Below are 23654 nucleotides of genomic sequence, written 5' to 3'. Positions count from 1 at the left end.
GTAGGAATGATATTTTTTGCAGGAAAACTTTTATAATTTTCTAAATATATATATGCATAAACACATTTAAAAATACATGTTGACTTTTTTTTGGGAAACATGTTGACTTAATAGTATGATTAAAACCGCATGTATGAAAATTTTATAAGGACGCAAACGTGTCCTTTTATGTGGAAGAAAAGCGAAGGTTGGTAATTTTGCAGAGACGAAAATTATATTTAACCATTATTTTTATCTATTGGGTGACACATTTTATAAAATTTTCCAATCATTTTATAAGTTCAACTAGGCACATATTGCAATTTCTAATTAAGAATTTATAAACTTTAAAAGAAAATATTCACACGGTTCTTACAATAGTTATGGAAAAGTTGTAGTGTTTCTAGCCTTTTTGTGTCACGTGGCTCGTTACGAACTCAAGTTTCGATTGCCTCAGAGAATATAGAGTGATTTTTTTTTTGGTGTAAACCGGGTATCCTCCGCGCGCAACTGCGGAGACTAATCCCTCGAGCATTGTGGGACCCAAATGGACGACATGCTCTCCCTAAGAGTTTTAACACTGCTGCATGCCCAAGGCTGGATTCGAACCCAGGACCTTGGTTAAGCTAGAAGAGACCCGTTCCATCTCATCTAAATGCTCTTGGGTAAATACAGAGTGATTATGAGAGTGTGGGGGCTATACTCTTAAGAATAAATGGATTAACAAAAGGAATTAAGATTAATAGTAGAATCAAGCATTTTTTTTTTTTTTGAGAGAAGCATAAAATTATTATTAGTGCATGATTGATTATATATAACATAATTTATCCTACACGTAACAAAGTTGCAAGTTGGAATTAAAATAAACTCGATTAATCACGGGGATTAGTAGTGTTTTGACTATTGTTGCAAATGAAAAAAAAAAAAAAAAACATGATAAGCTCCACACGCCTGATACAGGTGAGGCATATGGACCTCATAGTGTTAATGAGTCTGTCCAAAGAAAGGTCCATTAGGAGACATCTAGATAGCAAAGAAAGGCTCATGAACTAAACATGATTTTGGAGTAATGCATTTCAATCACAAAATACATGCACAAACCACTAATATATATTTTGCAAATAATACAAAGACTTATTCTTCATGTATTAAATATGACTTTTTAAGTTATATATTTCTCTTTCAAAAAAAAAAAAAAAAGTCATGTATTTCAATCACAAACAACAATACCAACTATAAACAACGACACCAACTATATACATGAACCATCAATATATCTTTCAAAAAAATACATATTTTCCTCATTCTTTATTTATTAAATAAGTCTATTTGAATCATGAATGTCGTGTGAGAATAAATATTATATACGATAGAAATACAATGAAATTTTCAACTTTAACCCTTATTAAATTTATGTATTATGTTTTTCTATCGAATGACTAAATTAATTTTCTAAAATGACCACATAATATTTAGTAATGTTCTACTCCCTCCGTTTTTTTTTAAGTGTTTTTTTAGGGTGAATTTTTCGTTCCTATTTAACTGTTGTTTTTGTATTTTAAGGGTATGATTTGTCAATTATTTTTATATTTTTCAATAAAACTAATTAATGCTATATATTTGAAAAATTAAAGTTTGTTTTTTTAAACAAAGTATGATTGTTTTGTTTAAAAAAAAATATTTCTAGTTATCTTTAAATTTAAACAAAATTCATAGTAGTTCCATGAAGAGTTTATATTCTATAAATAACATGAGTATAGTACTTGTTAAAAATTTCAAGAGATATGCATAATATTTATAAAATTGAAAATTGTTTGTTATGAGAGAAAGATAAAACACGCCAAAAAATAGAAATTTATTAGAGAAAGAGACTACTAACTAACAATTGTTTGTTACATATTAAATTTATTGGAAAGATAAAATGTGTGCAAAAAAAAAAAAAAGAAATTATTAGTGGATTAAAATGAGGGTATAATAGAAAAAAAGTGTACAGAATTTTGTGTTAAAATTCTAAAACGACTCTTCAAAAAGAACGGAGGGAGTATTATTTTATAAAAAAAAAAATTACAAATTATATCATTTACCATTTTAAAATTAGACAGGAAATGCCAATAAAGTTAATTATTTATTTGTTCTGTCATTTTTTTCATCTATTCTTTTATATTTTTTCTTCTTTTTCACAAATGTGTAAAATAAAAGACATTTTTGCAAATTCACAAGTACAAAAAATTGTATATTGATAATTATTTGACATATAATATTAAAAAAAAAAATACATCTAAATATTTATACTATAGCTATGTATTATTAAACAAAAATTTGTGCCCTTTATAAATGAGGCCATGGACGGTCGCTTATTCAAACTGTCCCTATTTATATGGTTCATTTTTACTTATCATCGGTCGACTCTGGTCTACTCCTTGCAAAATTCCACCTACATTAATAAACTTTTTTTATATATATAAAAATGTATCATTGATAAATCTAAAGGTTATGTTTGAATTGATGGAATGAAATAAAGTGATAAGGAGTGGTGTGAAGTTAGGTTCCAATGTCTGAATTTTTAAAAAATGGATAAAATAACATTGAACATGATGGAATCCATTACATCACATATCACCATCTTTCTTTATTTTCCATTCCCCAGCTTGGGAGGTATGCAATAAAATGGAACAAAGTATGTATATTAGTCCCATAGGTAACTATTAAAACTTGTTTTGGTGAAATAAGATCTAATCATTCATTGACACTACTATTTTAACCACAAAAACAAATGAATTATGATCCATACTAGAAACTGGTTAACGAAGTTATAGAAACAAAAAGTTTATTAGTTTTCTATATAGGAGGTGAAGATCCCATTGTGAGTGGGGTTGTATATGTTAACACAATACTTTAGTTATGTATTTTAATTGTGTTGAAGTTTTTAGTACGGCGAAATTTTTGTAAAGTATACTGGTATTTTATAACAAAAATCATAGTTCATTGGTAAAGTTTGAAATTCTGTTACTAAATCGTCTCTCACTTTTATATAACAAAATGATCACTATTGATCAGCTATCCAAACTCCATTAACCCAAATTTCACTCAAACCTCTGGAATGAACATGTAACTTCAGGTACAAACAGACTCTGTTTCAGCTCATGATCTCCGCTATTTTTCAACTGCTTATTTTATTCGATGAAATCTTAGATATGAGATTCAAACATTTGTTTTACCCACAAGCTTAAAGAAAATCATATACTAATTCATCTCATTCCAAGAAAGAACTAACACTTTCCCTGTTTGTTCGGTTGAAATTATTTTCCCTTGTTGTTAAAAATAATAAAATAATAATGTGTTGTTTTATATTTTTGTTTTTATTTATTATTACGCGCTTTTTTTTTAGTGTGTTGTTCTACAATTTCGTTGATCTCTTCCAATAGCGTGGTTCAATTCGCCCTCTACGATCTCACTGTGCTTTAAAATAAGACAACAAAGTTGATTGTGACAACGAAGTTTATTCTGTCTGTCTATGACCTCGTTGTCGAGAATTGGTTGGAGCAGTTCATGCAGGGTCGTTTTAGACAATCCTTAGGTCTTACTGCAATTTTAAAAATTGGTTTCTCTAATAAAAAAATATTCAAAAAAAATCATTTTTTAATATAAATTTTAATTTATGTTTTTTAGAGGTTGAATTGAGGAGAATTGGACCTTAAATCCATAACAATTAAGACCCGAAATCCAAAATCCCTCTCACGTCGGAAAAAGAAAGAAAAAGAAAATTACACAGTAAAACGTAATTCTTTAGTGTTAGAGTAACACTAAAGAAGTCACAAGTGTAACAATTCTAAAAAATAACTACGCTAAAAGTATATACTCTATCTTTTAAGGCCTCATATATATATATATATATTAAATTGGACCCCAACATTTGAAGGTCCCGAGCCACGGGCTTGGATGCTCTTACTTTAGGTTGGCCCTGTGCTCACGGAGGCAAGGAGTTTGGGTATGCTTCACTTAACATTTAGTCCATTTAGTATTTGAATGCAAGAAATGGGGCAAAAAAGAATAATTAAGGGTTGAGATTAAAAAATGGAAACTAATGGTTTTTTAATTAAAAAAGGAATTTCTCTTCTCTCATTCACCTTTTCTCTGCATTATTGACGATCTCAATCTTCTTCTCCCCCTCTGCTTTCATCGCCGCCCACCACCACCCCCACCCCCACCCCCACCGTCTCCGTTGCCGCCCTCTCCCAAATCTCTTCTCTCAAATTGGCGTTTCTCATATCTTGTTGAAGCTTCTGCATTTTTATTCTGCTTTTGATTTAATTGAATGTTGACAAACCCTGACCCTTTTGTTTAATTGAAATGAATCTTATTTCATTCATGTTATTGACAATCCATGAGATTGGCAAATTAATCAGGTTGCAGAGAAAGAGAGGAACGGGAACCAACATCTTTCCTCTATTTCCTTTTTTTTTTAATTAAAAAACCATTAGTTTCCATTTTTTTATCTCAAACCCTTACTTATTTTTTTATCACATGTCTTGCATCCAAATACTAAATGGAGTAAGTGTTAAATGGAGCATACCCGGACTCGGAGGCAAGAGGAGCAAAGATTTTAGGGGGAGATGAAATGATTAAAAAAAGTTTAATGTTAGTTAATTGTTGAGGGTTAGGAATAAAGATGGAGAAAGGTTTGTTAATGTTATTAATAAGTTGGATTAAGAAAATTGGTTGGAGCCTGGAGGTGTGTTTTATTGTGGTCCACTAATTTTACAATTTTGCTGGAATATGTGAAATTTGGCGAGGCAATAACACCCGCTAATGTTTATAGTTTGAGTGTGGTGATGGTGTATGAATTTATAGTGGACATATATGGCTATAGACTTTAGGCCAGAAGTAGTTTTAGTAAAAAAAGTTCATGGAATTTGAGATAGATATAGGACTAAATGGAGAGTACATTTACAAAGTATTGACGAGATTTATTTGCATGCTCTATTTCAGGCCAAAATTAATACCAAACTAATAAGACTAATCGACAAACTAATCATGGGGGAGAAAGTGGAGAGCTTGAAAGAGTGAAGACAATGAAAAATTCATAAATGAAGAATTCATGACCCCACTAGCGTTAAGACCAACATTGCTCTCCGCTCTTTATAACATATTTTTTTTGGTTTAAAAGTATAAATTATGAACAATATTTTTTATAACATTTTAATTTTAATTTTTTTTTTAGATATAGTTGTTTGTGATTTTCAAATTTTAACAAATCATATTTATATTTTTTATGACCATATATCAAATACCATTTAAATTCTTATCCCTCCATCCCTATAACTCTTTTTTACTTTTCATTGGTCGATTCTTTACAAAATTTCATATACATTAATAAACTTTTTATAAAAATGTATAAAAGATAACCTAAAGTTTAGTTTGAATTGTAATGGAATGAAGGGATATGGAATGGTGTGAAGTTAGGTTTCATAGTTTAAATTTCGAAAAATTAGATGGATCAATGTGAAATATAATGGAATCCATTCTCATACCACCATCATTATATGTTTTGTATTCCCCTCAATTTGGAAAGATTGCAATTAACTGAAACTACTTTATTCAATCACTACTACTCATCACATTTAACGTTGTCAAAAGAAACACCGTCAAAAAAGAAAACAGATACTAATAGAGAGATCTAACTGAAAAAACGTTTGATAAATGCGGAAACTATTTCGAGTTATTAATAGAATTAGGGAGGATTGATACTACCAAGTTCAAATTAAATAGATGGGAATAAATAAGTAAACAAACATTTGATAGAAATTTACTGTTCCAACAAATTTGGTAAAAAAAAGTTGATGTAAATAAATTGAGAGGGTGAGTTTACTTCCACTTCCTCCACTACTTAGTTATACAGTTTAGTTTAGTTTCACAGCAACTGAGTTTGAGAGAAAATCTAAAGAGAATGCCTTCAATTGTTATCAGCAATGAGACGCCATCGGTTATCACCAACGACGTTGAAGAGATAGAGCCACAGCCAACCAATTACATCAATCTCCACGTCAAAGACACAGTTCGTTTTCGTTTCATTCCTTCTTTTCTCTAGGGTTTTATTTTATTTAATAATTCACATTCTTATAATCTTTTTGTAGGATGATATTAAGCTTTATTTTAGGCTTAAGAAAACTACTCAAATGAGAAAGCTCATGGATTCGATTGTTATCAGCAATGAGACGCCATCGGTTATCACCAACGACGTTGAAGAGATAGAGCCACAGCCAACCAATTACATCAATCTCCACGTCAAAGACACAGTTCGTTTTCGTTTCATTCCTTCTTTTCTCTAGGGTTTTATTTTATTTAATAATTCACATTCTTATAATCTTTTTGTAGGATGATATTAAGCTTTATTTTAGGCTTAAGAAAACTACTCAAATGAGAAAGCTCATGGATTCTTACTGTGATCGAAACGCTCTTGATTTCTACTTGATGGTTTTTCTCTTTAATGGCCGTCGCATATATCCACACCAGACACCATACGAGGTACGTACATGGTCAATTTAGTCATTTTATTAAATCTAGCGAAGGGACTGGACTGGGTTGATTGATGTTTTTATTAGGGACTCATTTGCTATTTTGGAAATTTGAGAAGTTAAAAACACTCTTGTTTATGTAAATTTTGGAGACTAAAATAGACAAAATTTATAGGAATTAAGCTGATATTTATGAAGACTAATAATATATCATGTTTAACTTGTATTATTAATCTACATAGTTGAGATTTGTCTTGAAAATATATATTTTGATGCAGCTGGACTTGGAAGATGATGATGCAATAGATGCTGTCTTGCATCAGCAGTGGAGAAGAGAACCCATCAACATCAAGGTCAAAGGCCAGGTTTGCCCATTCCTTCCACTTTTTAGGGTTTGGGGTCCAATGTTGATTTTTTTTTTTTTTTTGAGGGGGCTATTATTTTTTTTATTGCCAACCGTTTTTATAAGTGCAAAGTATCTACTGACATTGTCGATATATATCTAATTTTCATCAAATAATGTGAATTTGGTTAGCGACCTTTAATGGTGCTCTTTTTGTCTATCCACGTTATTTCATCCACAACACTCAAATTTATTTTGGTCTTTAATCCTCGAGTTCCCAGAGGAAGAAGGCACCCTAGTAATCTGAAATTTAATAAGAGATAGGTTAAGTTTGACTATGATTGTTCTAGCTTGGACTCAAACAATTCATCCTTTACTGAAACTCATTAACCACTTGAACTCAACCACATGGTTCATAACTCTCAAATTGGAGTACTTACCTGAGACGAAATCCACTTGGACTTGGTTAATGTTGGTTGAAGAGGTTTCCTATATGGTTTCTTTTGAATTTGTATTCATGGGTTTGGATAAAATTTAGAATGTATCCCTTTAAAAAAAAATGATATTTTTCATGAATTTATTTTTTGAACTTAATTTTGCTTCACAAAAACATCATTTTATTCTAGGGCTTGACCCTTTCTTTATATTTTGTAATGATATAGCTGCTGCTATGGATTTTGTTTTCATCATCATGAAAAGTGGAAATGGATGATTTCATCTTCTAGAATGATCTACAAGTTGTTTGTCATTGGCATTTTTCTATTTCCATGTCTTTCTTTTTTTATTGAAATTTAAACTTGTGCGATAGGCTGTGTTTATACAAACATCAAATTATTTGATGTTTTAGGATTGATGGACTAATTTAGGTATGAATGAGTTTCAAAATGCTGTTTCCTTCGTTCATGCTATTTTTATTTTCTGTCAAAAAGAGAATTAAGTTGTTTAAAGAGACAATTTTAGTTCCTTCTCGGAATGTTGGTTTTATGAAAGGGGAAAACAATTTTATCTGAATTTGAATTTTCCATCCAGATTTTACTTTGTTATTAAGAAGCCAATGAAAATGTTATTGATAGAATTTATCATTAGAGGAAGTTAAATAGTTTAAATTTAAATTCTTGACATGGTTATAGTTTATAGCCTTATTAGTATTACAAGTCACTATCATAGCTTTTGAAACCTGAATTTTAACATGAGAGGTATTTCACTAATTTGGAAATTTTGGATATGTAGGATGGGTTTCAAGCTAGCTTCAGGATCCGAAAAAGCGCTGCATTGAAAAAGCTTATGGATCAATATTGTTATCAATATTGTTTGGATGTTAACGGAGTTGGTTTGTTGTTCAACGGTTATCTCGTCCAACCAGAGCAGACTCCTTTTGAGGTTTGTGTTTACTAACATCTCTTCATTATTATCTCATTTAAATATTAGCTATATTCTTATAATAATTAATGATCGTCTCATTGTCACAATTCTTGGTTTTCTTCTCCAAATTATATTTGCTGCAGTTGGGAATTGAGGATGGCGATGAAATGCTTGCCATGCTGCATTTGAGAACAGGACATGCTAGGTGTTTATGATGAAATGCTTCCCATGCTTTTGAAGGAATTAGTTTTATTTTGGGCTAGGCTAATTAATGCATAAAATTAAGGACTATCAGATTTCTATATGCATTATTTATGGATTATTATCAGATTGCTAGTAGAATTTATCCTTAGTTAATAGTAGGTATAGATTAGGGTGGATTAACAGAAGTAAGATTCTAAAATTTTCAAAAGATGTTGAATGGAGAGTCTAAAAGATCAAGAAGCGCAAGGATTAATGGTGACAGCCCTTCCATATTCCTTCCTGTTTTCATGAGCATGTCCCTATGTGTTTGTGTTTCTATATCGGTGTGAGAGTTCTAACACATTCACTTCTCTCACGCAACAGTTTGCTTTGTTCCTTACAATCGAGCTTCCAACTTGATGGTGAGTGAACTGAACTCATGGCTTCTTCCACGCAAGCATGGAGGAGTTAGCTCAATGTTTCCTCTTCGTCTTCCTCCCTTACCAATAGGTTAATGTCTCACACTTCCTCTACCACTTTGTTTTTTGTGCTTTTCACTCCAATGAAACATTGATAGGTTAACGCCTCACACTTCCTCTCTTAAAATGATAGACTCGAGTCATTGGAGGACGATCTCAATGAGATGGCGGAATGGGCGTCCTTCTTAGCCATAAAATTAGCACATAAATTCTACTCTTTTAGAATGTGAACTAAATTGATAGTATTATGGTGCAAGGCATATGAGATTTGTAGTAACACAAAGTCATACACATGCAAACTTGTATTATTGAAATACGGTATACCGCTTTCAAACAATCACTCTCGTAAATGAAGTTTATATAGTCGAGATCATAACAAACTGCAATCTCAAATTGAATAGCACGAAGTTCCGCTAAAATTGCATCACCATCATTTTAACTAAGTGGGTAAACCCCCTATCCCGTTCCCATCATAGCTGCAAACACTATGGGGGTGTTTGTTTCAAGGTTAAGAATGACATTCCCAGGAATACATGGCTAGGGAATGATTATACCCATGTTTGTTATGAGGTTGAGAAAAAAATATTCCTGGGTATAAAGGTTCCTGGGAATTGAGTAACTTCCCATAACTTCCATTATTCGCATGTAAAGAGATGGGAATGTGCATTCCCATGATATTATGCATAGATTTTAAAAAAAAAAATTGTAACTTCCAATTTTTCCAGGAATGTCAAGTTATTTGCCAAACACTTTTTTTAACAAATACCCAAGAATCAAATTTTCATATTTTCATTCCCGGGTATGTTATTCCTGGGAATAGTTTGTGTTTCCCAAAAACAAACGCCCCCTATATATTTGGTTGCATAACACTATTTAATTATAAAAATCTATAATTAAAAAAATCAAATATTTATTTGGCCTAATATTCATGTTTTATTAATGCGTTTTCTTTAATGTTGGACAACTTTAATTTTTAAAATACCTATAACCACAAACTTGCTTTTGGGTTCTCCCGAAAACAACATAGTGGAGTACTTGTTAAAGAAAGTAACCCATCTTTCATCGAAGTCATTGAAATTTTTTATAGAAAAATGATAACTACTATGAGACATTAATTAAGAAAATAAATACATAGTATGAATATCTAGGAACTTGTGTGTATCTAAAGTCTTAAAAACGTAAAAAAAAAAAAAAAAAATGTTTTCAATATAAATATGTTTATTTTTTTTTCTTAAATGAACGTGTAAAATTTTATTATGATCAATGTAACAAAGTAGTTACATAATGATCCTTTATGTAGTTCCTCCTATTCATTCTAATCATAGTCAAGCAACTAACAATTCTGTTTGACAATAACCACTTATAGTTTTGCCACACTATTAACTTGTTTTTCGAAGAAAATTGAATCTAATTGTCTCAATGTGTTTGCTTATTTTACATGAGACTGGATTTTTGGCTAGGTTTATTGGGCTTAATTGTGATGATAAGAAGGAGAAGTGCCTTTGTTAGGGGTTTTGGGAGGTATAATGGTTTTTCAGAGGGATTTAATGTGAGTGGCAGTCTTTAGGTGTTTGGATTTTGTTTCTAAGGTCATTTGCGATGGTGTTCGAGGTTGTCTCATGTTTTGGTATTTGGTGGTTTAACTAGGTTTTGGGGTTTGTTTTGGGTTTGAATGTTTGTTTTTTGAGAAATGATTATGACAACTCTATCTCTCATAGTCACATAATGTCTTTATTATCCTTTCATTTTTTTTTTCTCTCTATTGTTTTTTATCAATAAAAAAAGAGAAAAAAAATTGTCACAAATGATTGTACAAATATCACTAATCTTGTTTTTTTATTAGTGTTGGTGGTAGCCTTCGATTGACTCGTGTCTTTTTTTTATGTTTATGATGTATGATGTTTGAATTTTAGTTTGTGTTTTCTTCCCATATGGCCCTTTTTTTTTTTTTGGTAGATAGACGAAATGGCAAAGCTATTATAAACTCACACACACAAGTGGGGTACCGGGGTTCGAACCCCGGTCATGGCATCCGGCCTAACAATTTCGGCATTTTGCCAGTTGAGCTAGGACTTCTGGATCCTATATGGCCCTTTTTACTATGTAGTTTTTTTTTTTTATCTTGGCGGTCTCTAATCTTCTTGGATAGAGATTTGATTTTTAATAAATTTTATATTTAAAAAAATGTAATAAATTTCACTGGCTTGCTAACTTCAATTTTTATTTCCATCAGCATTGAACCAAGGAATCTTGTGTATTCACATCACATGATGACAAATGCAACAATCGGTTTCTTTGAACACAAAGACATTGGTGCTCCTAGAAACCTGACAAAATATCTAGTGGTACCCACTTTCAATACATCTTATCTGTACACTAGAACCTCGTAATATTCTTGAATCATATTGTTGTCCTTTGTTTTGCTTGATTTGGAAACAAAATTTCATACATCAGAGTTCCCTTCAAGAATCTCATATAGTATCGTAGATTCGTATACTTGTTACTCCATACGTTTTAAAATGATGAGGAGTGTTATTTGAACAACCAATTCGGTTAACAATTTTTGTGACAATCATAATTTATAAAGAAAAAGTAGGTATTTGCACGGAAACCAAAATAATAGAGAGATAAAGTAAAAATAATGTGAGTATGAGAGAAAAAGTTGTCACAAAAGTTATCGTTAAATAGATGTTCAAATATCATTTCTCAAATTATATACTATTCCCAAATATTTGCTTTTACTTAAGTAGAAAACAAATAAACAGATAATAAATATAATTTTGCAAAATGATTATTGTCTTTTTAATATGTGAGTAAAAACTTTAAACAAGATTTATTTAAAATGGAGAAAATACTTTCACTATCCCAAATTAAGTGACTTTGTTGATTGTTCTATATATGTCAATACATATTTTTAATCTATAATATCTTTAATTATGTTATAACAAAATTTATAATATTTGATATTTTAAAAATATTTGTCGAAACAAATTCAACATCTTATACGATATATTTTATCTTTATACAATACAATAATAGGAAAATATAATAAAAATTTATAGTTGCCTCTAAAATTTTCACATAAATGGTTATTCGATAACACTATGATAAAAAATAAACAAAATAAGTCTTTGGACATGGCATAAGGTTGGATACGAGTTGGCGCCTCCATGTAAGCAGTTAACGGCTCTTTTTGGTAAGCTTTTAGCGTATAGTTTATAAGTTTGTTTGACAAAAATAATCCTGTTTGATAACGGTCTTTTCACCACGAACTTATAACTTATTAATTTTACAAGTTTATTACTTATTTTTCAGACGTTATTTCAAGTGGTGTTTGAACTTATATCTTATCATCTTTTATTCCATTTTTACCCTTATTATTTAACCAAAATCCCATTTTATCCTTTACAATAATTATTTCTGAAACGAATGTATATATATATATATATGAACGGAGGCATGCAGCCACTCTACCTACCTATACATGAACAATTCCATTTTATTTAGGGAATTTCTTCGGTACATCCGCAAATTAAGGTGTACCTGTACTCCTACTTCAAAAATATTTAAATTAACTATTATTTTTAAGAGGTATTTGTTGATATTTATATTTTAGAAAATATCATTTCACAAGAAAAAATATCATTTTATTGTTTATAAAAATTATACTAATTTTTTTTTACTTTTTATTGTAAAAAATAATCAAAATTCTCTATTATGAGTACTAAAAATTCAGAAAAATAAAATTTTATTTCGTCGACATTTTTGGTAAATAAGATTTAATTATTGTAATTATAGATGATAGAAAATAATTTTTCTCTTCAAAAAATAACACTTTTAACTATTAAATTTAAGGGTTTGGTGTACTGGTACACTTAAATATGTTGGGTGTACCATAAAATTTGTCTTTTACTTATCCTTCTAACCGTAGATGAACCATTGTGTTTTATTTATCCCTACGATATGTTCCAATTGATTTTATAATAGCACCGATTTTTTCCCCTTTAAAAGATAATAATTATACTAATATAACCATTTATTAATAAATTTTGAATTATTTTTCTATTAAAAAAAGTTCACTATTATTTATTTTTTAAAACTACATATCAAAGATTATTATTATGTGTTGAGTATATTTTATTGCTACGTTTAATTATTTATAAATTATGGACACTGGAAATTGAAAATGAAAATAAAATAACTTTCTAGGTTATAAAATTAATTTAATAATAATAATAATAATATATACAAGATGTATCAAATTAATAAAATTAAATTTCTAAATTTTAAATATTTAAATATTAATTGATAAATTTTTTAGTGTGTATTAAGAATGTCCTTTTATATCATTTTACATTTATTAGTTAGTTGAAACGCTAATTTTATAAAACAGTTCAATTAACTTATCAGCTATTAGTCATCAATTATAAACTAGCTTATCAATTATCCGTTATAAGTTATAAACTAGCTTATCAGTTATCCGCTATTTTTACGTAACATGGCGAATGTCTAACTTCATACAAACTGAATGAGAAATTTTGCTTTTTGCAAGCTTCGGCAAGTAAATATCACGCCTCTATTAATTAGATATTTTCTCTAATGATAATAATAAAAGAGAAATGTTCTTTAAGATGCAAATTAGCATGGCCCATAAAAGAAAGAGAAATGATATTTGAACAACCACTTTTTGACAACTTTTGTAACAACTTTCTCTCTCATATTCACATTATCTTTTTACTTTCTCTCTCAACTGCTTTGATTTTTGTGCCACTATCTAAATTTATTTGTATAATTTAGTTATTCAAAAGGTTGTCACAAGAAATTGTTGTTCAAATATCATTGCTACGTCTGCATGCATTCTTAGTTTTTCTTTGAGTATAAACAAAATCTTTGAACAAAATCTCATCTGGGGTCTAAACCAGGCGGTACCACCTACTACCTATACACCAATGACCAGCAAAGGTTGTGGGTAATGAAAATTACTCTCTATAATTGTGGCAGTTACTTTTATTTTTAGAGATGAAAATGATTATTATCGATATTAAATTAAATTCTTTATTTATATGCCTTTGAAAATAGTAGATTTAACAATTCCTTGATAATTGATAATTATTTCATTTGTTTGAAAAACGTGTGAATACATAAATTTTGAATAGTTTCTTTGATAAGTAATGTCAAATGTCATGTCTTAGGTTAAAAATAGCTTTTCATACAACTTATAACGTGTGAATACATCAAGCTACTTATTTCTCACTTCCAAGTTCCACTACAACTTTCAATTTCACAGCGTTAGTGTTTTGTGAATTCATCGGAGAATTGAAGACACCGTCAACTAATCATGGAACCAACTAATCACATCAAACTCATCGTTCATTCCATCTCTCTATATAAATAATAAATGTTGTTATGAACTCTTCTACAAGAGTAGAGATATTTGCTAATCTTTTGATTTGGTTTTTGCATTGTAGGACGGGATTAAAGTTTATGTTAATATTAGAAGAAATTCTCGAATGCAAAAGCTCATGAATGCTTACTGTGGTCAAAACTCTCTTGATTTCAACTCAATGGCTTTTCTCTCTAATGGCCATCGTATATTGCCACACCAGACACCAGAGGAGGTTTGTCTTTCCCTAAGTTATTGTTATTGTTAGGGTTAAATATGTTTGTAATGAGTATTAATCAAAACTGATACACTATTTTATAAAGAATAATAATATATTTACACTCTACAATACTGTTGAGTTTTGGCTTCAAAATATATATTTTGATGCAGCTGGACTTGGAAGATGAGGATGAAATAGATGCTGTCCTGTATCAGCAGTGGACTGAACGCATCAACATCAATGTCAAAGGCCAGGTTCGTCCATTTTTTAGGGTTTTGGGTCCAATGTTGATTTTTTTTTCTTTTTTAATAAGCATTCAATTTAGTTTGTTAACCATGGCTCTCTCAACAATTTGATCTCTAAATTATTAAAATAAATTAAAAGGTTCTTAAATTTAACTTATACAATTCTACCCGTCAATTTAGTCCTTTAATATAGACCAAATCGATAGATGAAAATATGATTTAAAAACCTTTTAGTTGGTTATATAATAGTTTATGCATCAAATAGAAAGGAAAGAAATAATTTATGGACTAAATTGACTGTTTATTTTCTTTATTTTTTCCGAGGTTGACATGATTTTTTTATTGATTATCATTGTTTATAAGTGTGAAGTATCTCTGGACATTATCAATAACTAATTTTCATTAAATAATGTGAATGTGGTTGGCGACCTGTAATGTAGTCTTTGGTCTATCCATGTGACAAGGGGCGGTTTCACCGCCCGGCGACCCCGGGCGGACGCCCGGGCTCGATCGATAATTTTTACACATTAAATCCAATCCAAAAGCCCATTAACACACTTATAAAAAGAAATTTTTTGGCAATTTGAAAACTCTCATACGCAAATAGGTCTCAAAATTTTATTTAGCACACTATTGATGGATTCATCTCTCTTATTTTAACGAGTTAATTGCTCATATTGACCCTGTAATATACATTATGTCTGAAAAATGACCCTGTAAAATACAAAACATATATTCTAGCATTGTAACTTGAATTTCTTCTTATTTTTGACCACCCTATAATATACGTCTGGTCTAAAAATGAGACCTACAGGTTGAATTTTTTCACTATTTTTTTCATACATGTTTAGCATGTTAAAATATAGCTTTACACAAAAAAAAATTAAATTTCTTCGACCAGGGATAAATTAATTATGATTTTTTGTTCCATCATAATTATGAATTTCTTAAACAATTTATAATTAATTTGTATCTCGTTTAAAAACTATAAAATTTCACTGTGAAGGTTCTTATCATGTTCTAGTCATGCCTATAAAATTAGGGAACTAAATTTAACTTGTGAGTATACACTTACGCAGAACAAAATTTCAATTTTGAACGTTTTGGTTGAAAAATCAAAATAAATTTAAACGACTTCGAAATGCTATGAAACTTTAGAGATCCTTTTTATGTATTTTTATAGATGTCTTGCAAATAATGAGCTCAAAATTCGATTTATAGGTCGAGATTTCTGTTGATTTGTTTTTGGCTAAAATATGGTTTTGGTCCCTGCAAATATGCCTCGTTTTGGTTTTAGTCCCTGCAAAAAAAATTTGTTGTTTTTGGTCCCTGCAAATATGTCTCATTTTGGTTTTGGTCCCTGACTCCACTTTTGTGATAATTTGCACACGTGTCACATGATGACTTAACCATTTATTAGAGAAATAGTCCCTGCAAAATCTTTTGATTTTGAAAAAGGTCCCTGCAAAATATTTTGTTTTTTGGAAATAGTCCCTGCAGGGACTATTTCCAAAAACAAAATATTTTGCAGGGACCAAAAACAACAAAAAAAATTTGCAGGGACTAAAACCAAAACGAGACATATTTGCAGGGACCAAAATCATATTTTAGCCTTTGTTTTTTGAGCTTTTGACACTTTAAAAATTCATAATTAATTGTCGTTTGTCGAAAATTTATAATTTTTTGTGTGTAAAGCCAGATTTTAACGTTCTCAACTCGCCTCTAAGAAATCATGAAAAAATTCAATCTCTCGGTTGCTTTTTTGGATTTCGCGTATATTACAGGATTATAAATAATAAAAATCTCGAATTACGTGATCATAATACATGTTATTTAATTACAGGGTCAATTTCAATTAATAACCGTATTTTAAATTGTACTTTTGTCGCTCAATGTTTTTTGTTAGTTACTATGATAATTTTGGAAACTTTAACACAGACCGACGTATTATAATTTGGGTGTTTTGGATATTTATGATGGGTTTAAAGCTTCCTACAGCATCCAAAAAAGCTCTCCATTGAAAAAGATTATGGATCGATATTGTTATAATATTGTTTTGATGTTAGTGGAGTTGGTTTTTTTGTTTAATGGCGTTCACATGAGAATGATGAGAATAAATTCTAACCATTAGATTAAAATTAAGGATGAGATTAAAGCACAATTAACTAAGTGTCAATCATGTGAAAACTCTCTCACTCTTTTCATGCTTATGCATTTCGTCTCCTTCAAATCTTCCTTACCCTTCACCATCTCTTCAACGCTTTGATTTTTGATTTTTCTGATTCAATTTTCTTCAACATCTTAACCCTTCTTCATCATAATCTTCCTTACCCTTCAACAATTTCTTTATTCTGAGTTTCATGAAAAAAATTGGTTATCAAATTGGGGAAAATTAGGGGAGTCAACAACTTCTTTTCTTTCTCCTTCTAAAGATTTGAGTTTATCAAATTTGTTCTCCGTCATAGGCAATTAACGATCACCAACATTAGAAAAATCTATCAAATAAAAAAGACCAAGTTTCACGTTTTTTATTTTATTGTTTTAATGCTAAAAACCAAATACAGAGAAAGAAGAAGTATATGTGCACTTGAAAAAATTATAACAAAAATCTTGAAAAACCCATTTTCCATCTGCGATTAATTAATTTTCCATCATTGATTGGTTCTATGTCATTATTTTTTTGGTTAATTTTACATATTGGATTCAAAATTTGCAAAAATACAAAGAAAACCCAATTTCATGTAATCGATTTGAACCAACACAGTGAAAGAAAATTCAATTCGACATAGAGAGAATGGAGGGAGTAGTTGGAATCTGGAAGGAAGAAACAACAGAGAGAGCAAAGGGATTTGGAATTGGGGAGGAAGAAAAGATATTAAAGCATACGCGACCTTTTTAATTTGGTGTTCTAATCTAAGCCATACATTTCAATCTAATGGTTGATATTAATTCTTATCATTCTCATATAAGATATCCATTCTCACATGATATGTTCCCTATATATATATATACAGTGTTATATGTTATGAACTTAACCAAAACTATAACAAGGTATTTTGTAAAATATAGAATAATATAGATAATGAATAAAGAGAGAAGAGAGAACACGATAATATTGCATTATGTTCAAAAGATGTTATATTGACAAGGCTACATACATGACTCATTTGTAACTCACAAATATTGAAACTTACAAGAATATCAACACCCTAATATAGAGTCAATTTAACAAAGAACAAACGCATGAATAAAATTGTCACTGAGGCTAAAAAAAATTGGCTAAGTAAATTATACTAAAAATAACAAATGAACCATCCTCAATAATTTGTCAATATCAAAACAAAACTAGCATTAAGCTTCTTCAATTGTAAAAGTTATGTATTTTTTTAAAAATTATGAACTAAACTGGTATGACTATAGCCGTACCATGCATTTATGACACAATAGATGTACAATTTAATGATTTTAGTAAAACAATAATTTTTCCGGTGAAAAATAATTCCTTTGTTTAAAGTCAAATACGATTTGAGTTAGACGAGTCATACTTTTTTAAGTAAAGTTTAAGATCGATAATGTGTGTGGTCATTATTTCAATTGTTAAGAAACTATGCATATATGAAGAGTTTCTTTGGTGAGTGACGTTTATGGTAGGCAAAGTGTCTAAATTTTCTATGCTGGGCAAATGATCATTATAACCATTTACATAAAGTTAAAAATTGAATGGTTCAGATTTTTCACAGACAAATAGTTCTATTATAGGTTTTGTACCACTTGTATACTAGTTATTTTTCTAAAATCAGATCATCTTCAAAATAATTAATAAGTTTTTTATAGAATGTTTAGGATATTCAAAACTGTATTTGAACATTAATTTTTTGTTAATTAACACCAAATTGACATCGAGAAGAATCGAATCAGAGATCTTGAAGAAGAACAAACTATAATATCTCAAGCCAACATCACCGGACCAACCCAAGTATGGATTAATTAACCCCAAATTAAAAGACATAAAAACTCAAACATGCATCTTCTCTAGTGACCCCTCTACTTCCTGCCCGGTATGACGCTGCAAAGGGCCACAAAATTTTTCAGTTTGCTCCATGACTAAGAGCATCTCTGATGAAAAATTAACTAAATAGGTCTCACCAATATTTAAACATCATTGCATTCAACAATAATTTTTACTTTATTTCAAATAGAGTAACTACGTATTAAGTATGATTTGTTACATGCATGCACAACTAATACAGATGTTGCACCATACACCATATTTATGAGCCCTTGGAATGAAAGATTCCATAAACGTGGGTCCTAGCACAAACATTACTTAGTTCCCAAGTTTTATGCATGCTAGTGTTGCAGTTTCTCACAGTACATATTGCAAAATGCAAAGTTTAGGCGGTTTGATAAAAGTGAAGCATAAAAATGAACGTATCTCGAGGCACACTTGAAAAGGAAAGTGTTTTCAGTTTCAAAACTAAAAGACATATATAACCTTATAAGCTTTTCATTTTACTATATATAATAAGATTAACAACAGTTTCTTTCACATACTGATAACAATTAAGAAGACATGAAACCAATCAAAGAGGGTACATGTATCAGACTCAAGCTTAATGGCCAGGTTCATTACTTCTTTCCTTTGGTTACTGGTTTTGGCTTTGATAAAGGTTTATTTAATGTTTTATTTTTTTAAAATTAAATTATTAAATGTTTATACAAATGAGTTATGAATATGTTCGAACTGTTGAAAAATCATCTGTAGTGTTATTCTTTTAATTTTTAAAATAAAATATAAATTTAACTCTTTAAAAATCCTCCCAACAAACATACCTTCTGGTTTTCCTTCATGGGATAAGGATTGGTTAAAATTTAAACCTTAATTTGTTGTCTTACCTGGTGTAAGGTCCGCTCAATTTTGTTTCTTTGTCCAAAGTAGGTTGGTTTTTATTTTATTTTATTTTATTGAATTTGTATTTACTTTTTATCCAAAATCAGGTAACTTATGTAGGAAGCTTCAAAGCTCTTTATTAGTATCTATCTTTGGGAGGCTTTGTTACTTTCATCTAGTGATAAAAATATAGATTTTAGATCTGAAGGTTCTGGGTTTGAGTCTCGTTAATGTCCTTGAAGGGAAGTAAATATAAATATTTTGTAAGTGTTCTCTAAATCATAAGTGGTCAATCGTTGACCCGTAGTTAAATTCATCAGAAATTCTAACAACGGTTGACGATACTATTCCATTGATGTTAGTTCAATATTTACTACTAAGACAATGACTTAGTTGACTAGTACTTAAAAACCCATGATCCTTCTCATATTTACGACTAAGATGACGACTTAATTGATGTTTGTTCAATACGAGTTACATATTTATTTTCCACATTTTTGATCAAACCAATATCATTTAAGTGACTATTTGAATTGTAAAAATGAGGAGGACCAGACCACTAATATCTACTACAAAGGGACGATGTATGTCGTCATTGGAGTCTTAAACATTTTTAAGTACTAGTCCACGATAGATCATTTATGAAGATGGTCCATATTAGAATTTATCTAACAACTAAATTATTATGAAGAGATAGTATATTTCTAATGTGTGGTCTTTGGACGGTGTAGGATGGGAATGTGACTTTGGTTTGTATAGACAGGAGTACTCAATTGAAAAAGCTAGTGAAGGATTATTGTGATCAGCACTCTGTGGAAGATCCTACTTCTATTACTTTCTGGTTTGATGGGAATGGTCTCCAGGGAGACCATTGTCCAGATGAGGTTTGTGTTTTTATCGACATCTTCTGTTCATTGTTTGGCTTCAATTGATCCAAATAGTTATTGGTTTTTATGACTTTCTAATAATATATTTGGCTTCAGATGCACATGGATGATGAAATGGATACCATCTCTTATGATCAGAGTGCACACATTAAGCTCAACCTGGACCTCAATATCAAGGACAAGGTTTGTTCTTTCCTTAATTTTTTAGCTGCAAAAGCACTTTCACATACATCGGACACAACACAAACTCTGACACCTTTAATAACTTGAGAAAATAACATAATTGAATGTAAGCACATGTGTGTTTCAGACACTCCCTTCAACTTCAATCAAAAGTGTAAGTGCTACGTAGGTTTTTAGCGTTTTGCTCTGCTACATTGCTTACCGTTGAACAATAAGTGTTTTTGAATTTGTGTTTGACCCCTGAATTTACAGAGTAACATTGGTTGGATTTGCCTTAGATTAATAATCATTCTATTATTATTTAAACAGAAATTACTGCTATTCATAGTGAATCGAATGAATTTCCTAACCAGGATTTTACCTTGTTATCAAATATCAAGAGGCCATTGAAAGTGTCATTGATGGTTTTGTCACAAGTTGAAGCTAAATACTTTACATTATTGGTTATAACTCATTATGTTAAATAGTGGCTATAGTGGTACTTGCATAATAAAATTTGAACAAATCGCTATTGATCTATGTTCCATAATTTACAACATTGTTATAGCTTACAATCTACTAGGCTTTGTTACAAAACCTGAAGTTAACATGAGAGGTATATGATAGTTTGGTGATTTTGGTTGACGTAGGATGGGATTGAGGTTTACTTTAACATCAGTAGAAGCACTCCATTGAAAAAACTTATGGATTTTTATGGTTATCGACATTGTTTGGATATTAATGGAGTTGCCTTTCTATTTAATGGTCGTCTCGTCACAGCTGAGCAGACTCCTGATGAGGTTTGTGTTTTTGAATATTTGTTCATTGTTTCACTTTAATATTAACTGCTAGTAATAGTCATATTCTTTTTTGTAGTTGTTTACATTCTTGGTTTATGACTTGAAAATATTTTTTTGTAGTTGCAAATGATGGATGGAGATGAAATAGATGTTGTTTTCTTTGATCAAATTGCACGCATGAAATTGAAGGTCAAGTGTCAGGTTCGGTCACAATATTAATTTCTTTAGTTTTTCTCTTATATCGGTTCATGTTCGACATGTAGTCGATTATTAATATTAAGACTATGTGTTTCATCTTTCGGTTTTGGTGGGAAACTAAACCGGACTGAACTAGTTCACAGTTCGGTTCTTTTCGTCGTGGTTTGATTTAGCAGTTGAGTTTAGTTTTTAGTTTTTGTTTTTTGAATAGTTCTATTTGAGAGATATGATAAACTCGATGAACTCTAGAAATAGGAGGCAAGTTAAACTCACAAACCTGTGGACTAATAAATTCTATCAGCTAAGGATTGATTTTCCAGATTGTACTTTTATGTCTTCATAGCTTTGATTTAGTAAAATGAAATCAAAATAGGACAGAGATATATGCTGATTTGTGGTTTTTGGATGTTGTAGGATGGGAATGAAATTTTCTTTTCAATTAACAAAAGCACTCATCTGAAAAAGCTCATGAATGCTTACTGTAATCATCACTCAGTGGATTTCAATTCGATTGGTTTTATGTTTAATGAGCATCACGTACAGGCAGAGCAGTCTCCAAATGAGGTCCGTGCTAGACTACATGTTCATTGTTTACTTCTGTGCTGTTAAATGTCGGCTAGAGGCATTATAATGTAGCAAAATTTAAACAAATGAATATTGTTATGTGATACACTCTATTTAGTACAAAATATTGTCGAATAGTGGCTATTGCGATGCTATAGCACTTTTGCGTTGCAGAATTTGATCAAATCGCTATTTTCAGCAATCCGTGGTGGACAACATTTGGTTTACTTCAAGACTAGTTATAATCTTGTTTATATTATTGGGTTATGACTTGAAAATACATTTTGCTGCAGATGCAAATGGTGGATGGAGATGAAATAGATGCTATCTTCTATGATCAGAGCAGGCGCATCAATCTCAAGGTCAAGGGTCAGGTTAGTCCTTTCCTTCAATTTTTTTAGTTTTGTTCTTAAGTTGGTTCATGTTATTTGCATGCCTGGTTCATGATGTGGTTGCGAACACTACACAACTGTAATATTTCGGCCACCTCGTGTGATGTGGTCAGCAATTTGAAACCCTGATGAGTGGTATATGCTAATTTGGGTATGGTGGGATTTTGATAATGTAGGTTGGGTTCGAAGCTTCATTCGGCATCAATAGAAGCACTCGATTGAAAAAGCTTATGGATGTGTATTGTTGTCGATATTGCTTTGATTTCGACGGAGTTGCTTTTCTGTTCAATGGGTGTCTAGTCGAGTCAGAACAAACTCCAGATGAGGTATGTGTTTAGTGTTTACCAATATATGTTGATTATTGCATGAGTTAATTTTATGTTAAAATTCTTTGTTAGTTGACTGCTTGAATTGAAATTATATTTGATGCAGCTGGGAATGGAAAATGGGGATGAAATGCTTGCAATGCTTCAGTTGATATGTGTTTAGACTTTAGTGTCATTGTAAGTGGAATTGGTTTTTTTATTGGGATATAGATTAATCAATGTCTCTAATATTATCTACTTATATATTATACAGCGTTATGACTGGACTTTGATAACAATGTAAATCATGGATCAACTGTTATCGTATTTCTTTATGCCATAATGTATTATTTATGTATTTATTTGATCACATGAACGTATTTATACATGCACTATAAACCACGAACACCGGTCACGAAACTGACATAGATACAACACATACACATATGTAGTCAAAGTAATCGATACTAATTTAGGTAAATATAAGTGATCGAAAGTAATTACACATGTTAGTATCCTACAATCATATGATTTGTAGGTAACTAAACATTAGTGTTTAATATTTACAATATTACTTTATTCAATTTAAATAAATAATAATTTCAAAAAAATTTGTAGGGGATAAATGTCTAATATTATTTATACTAATATACATTTTTTAATCCGTAACTATATTTTATCACTTAAAACATAGAGTAAGAACTTTCTATTTTTTCTTTCAAAAACAAAACTTTATTTTGATCTTA

At 30.4% G+C, this 23654-nt stretch overlaps 2 protein-coding genes across 2 annotated transcripts; both read left to right on the top strand.

Moving 5' to 3' along the window:
* The first annotated feature begins 2646 nt into the window (after positions 1 to 2646).
* Positions 2647 to 16662, top strand: LOC25500236 (small ubiquitin-related modifier 2). The gene is made up of 5 exons (XM_039828706.1): positions 2647 to 2660; positions 3776 to 3797; positions 6355 to 6504; positions 14635 to 14718; positions 16648 to 16662. The coding sequence occupies exons 1-5, from the start codon at positions 2647 to 2649 to the stop codon at positions 16660 to 16662; spliced, it is 285 nt and encodes a 94-aa protein (XP_039684640.1).
* A 2586-nt stretch (positions 16663 to 19248) lies between these two features.
* Positions 19249 to 23241, top strand: LOC25500235 (NFATC2-interacting protein). The gene is made up of 9 exons (XM_013588583.3): positions 19249 to 19333; positions 20332 to 20484; positions 20584 to 20670; positions 21300 to 21449; positions 21570 to 21650; positions 22062 to 22211; positions 22505 to 22585; positions 22780 to 22929; positions 23036 to 23241. The coding sequence occupies exons 1-9, from the start codon at positions 19283 to 19285 to the stop codon at positions 23090 to 23092; spliced, it is 960 nt and encodes a 319-aa protein (XP_013444037.1). The 5' UTR covers positions 19249 to 19282; the 3' UTR covers positions 23093 to 23241.
* The last annotated feature ends 413 nt before the right edge of the window (positions 23242 to 23654 follow it).

Source organism: Medicago truncatula, chromosome 8 (genome assembly GCF_003473485.1).
Source record: "Medicago truncatula cultivar Jemalong A17 chromosome 8, MtrunA17r5.0-ANR, whole genome shotgun sequence".
In the NCBI taxonomy this organism is placed as follows: Eukaryota; Viridiplantae; Streptophyta; class Magnoliopsida; order Fabales; family Fabaceae; genus Medicago; species Medicago truncatula.
This window is presented reverse-complemented; position numbering and strand designations above follow the sequence as displayed.

Excerpts from the sequence above, each read along its gene's own strand:
- LOC25500236 (XM_039828706.1), top strand. Across the intron at positions 3,798-6,354 it reads TAACACTAAAGAAGTCACAA|GATGATATTAAGCTTTATTT; the intron begins GTGTAACAATTC and ends ATCTTTTTGTAG. Across the intron at positions 6,505-14,634 it reads CACACCAGACACCATACGAG|CTGGACTTGGAAGATGAGGA; the intron begins GTACGTACATGG and ends ATTTTGATGCAG.
- LOC25500235 (XM_013588583.3), top strand. The coding sequence starts at position 19,283 with ATGAAACCAATCAAAGAGGGTACATGTATCAGACTCAAGCTTAATGGC. Across the intron at positions 20,485-20,583 it reads GAGACCATTGTCCAGATGAG|ATGCACATGGATGATGAAAT; the intron begins GTTTGTGTTTTT and ends ATTTGGCTTCAG. Across the intron at positions 21,450-21,569 it reads CTGAGCAGACTCCTGATGAG|TTGCAAATGATGGATGGAGA; the intron begins GTTTGTGTTTTT and ends ATTTTTTTGTAG.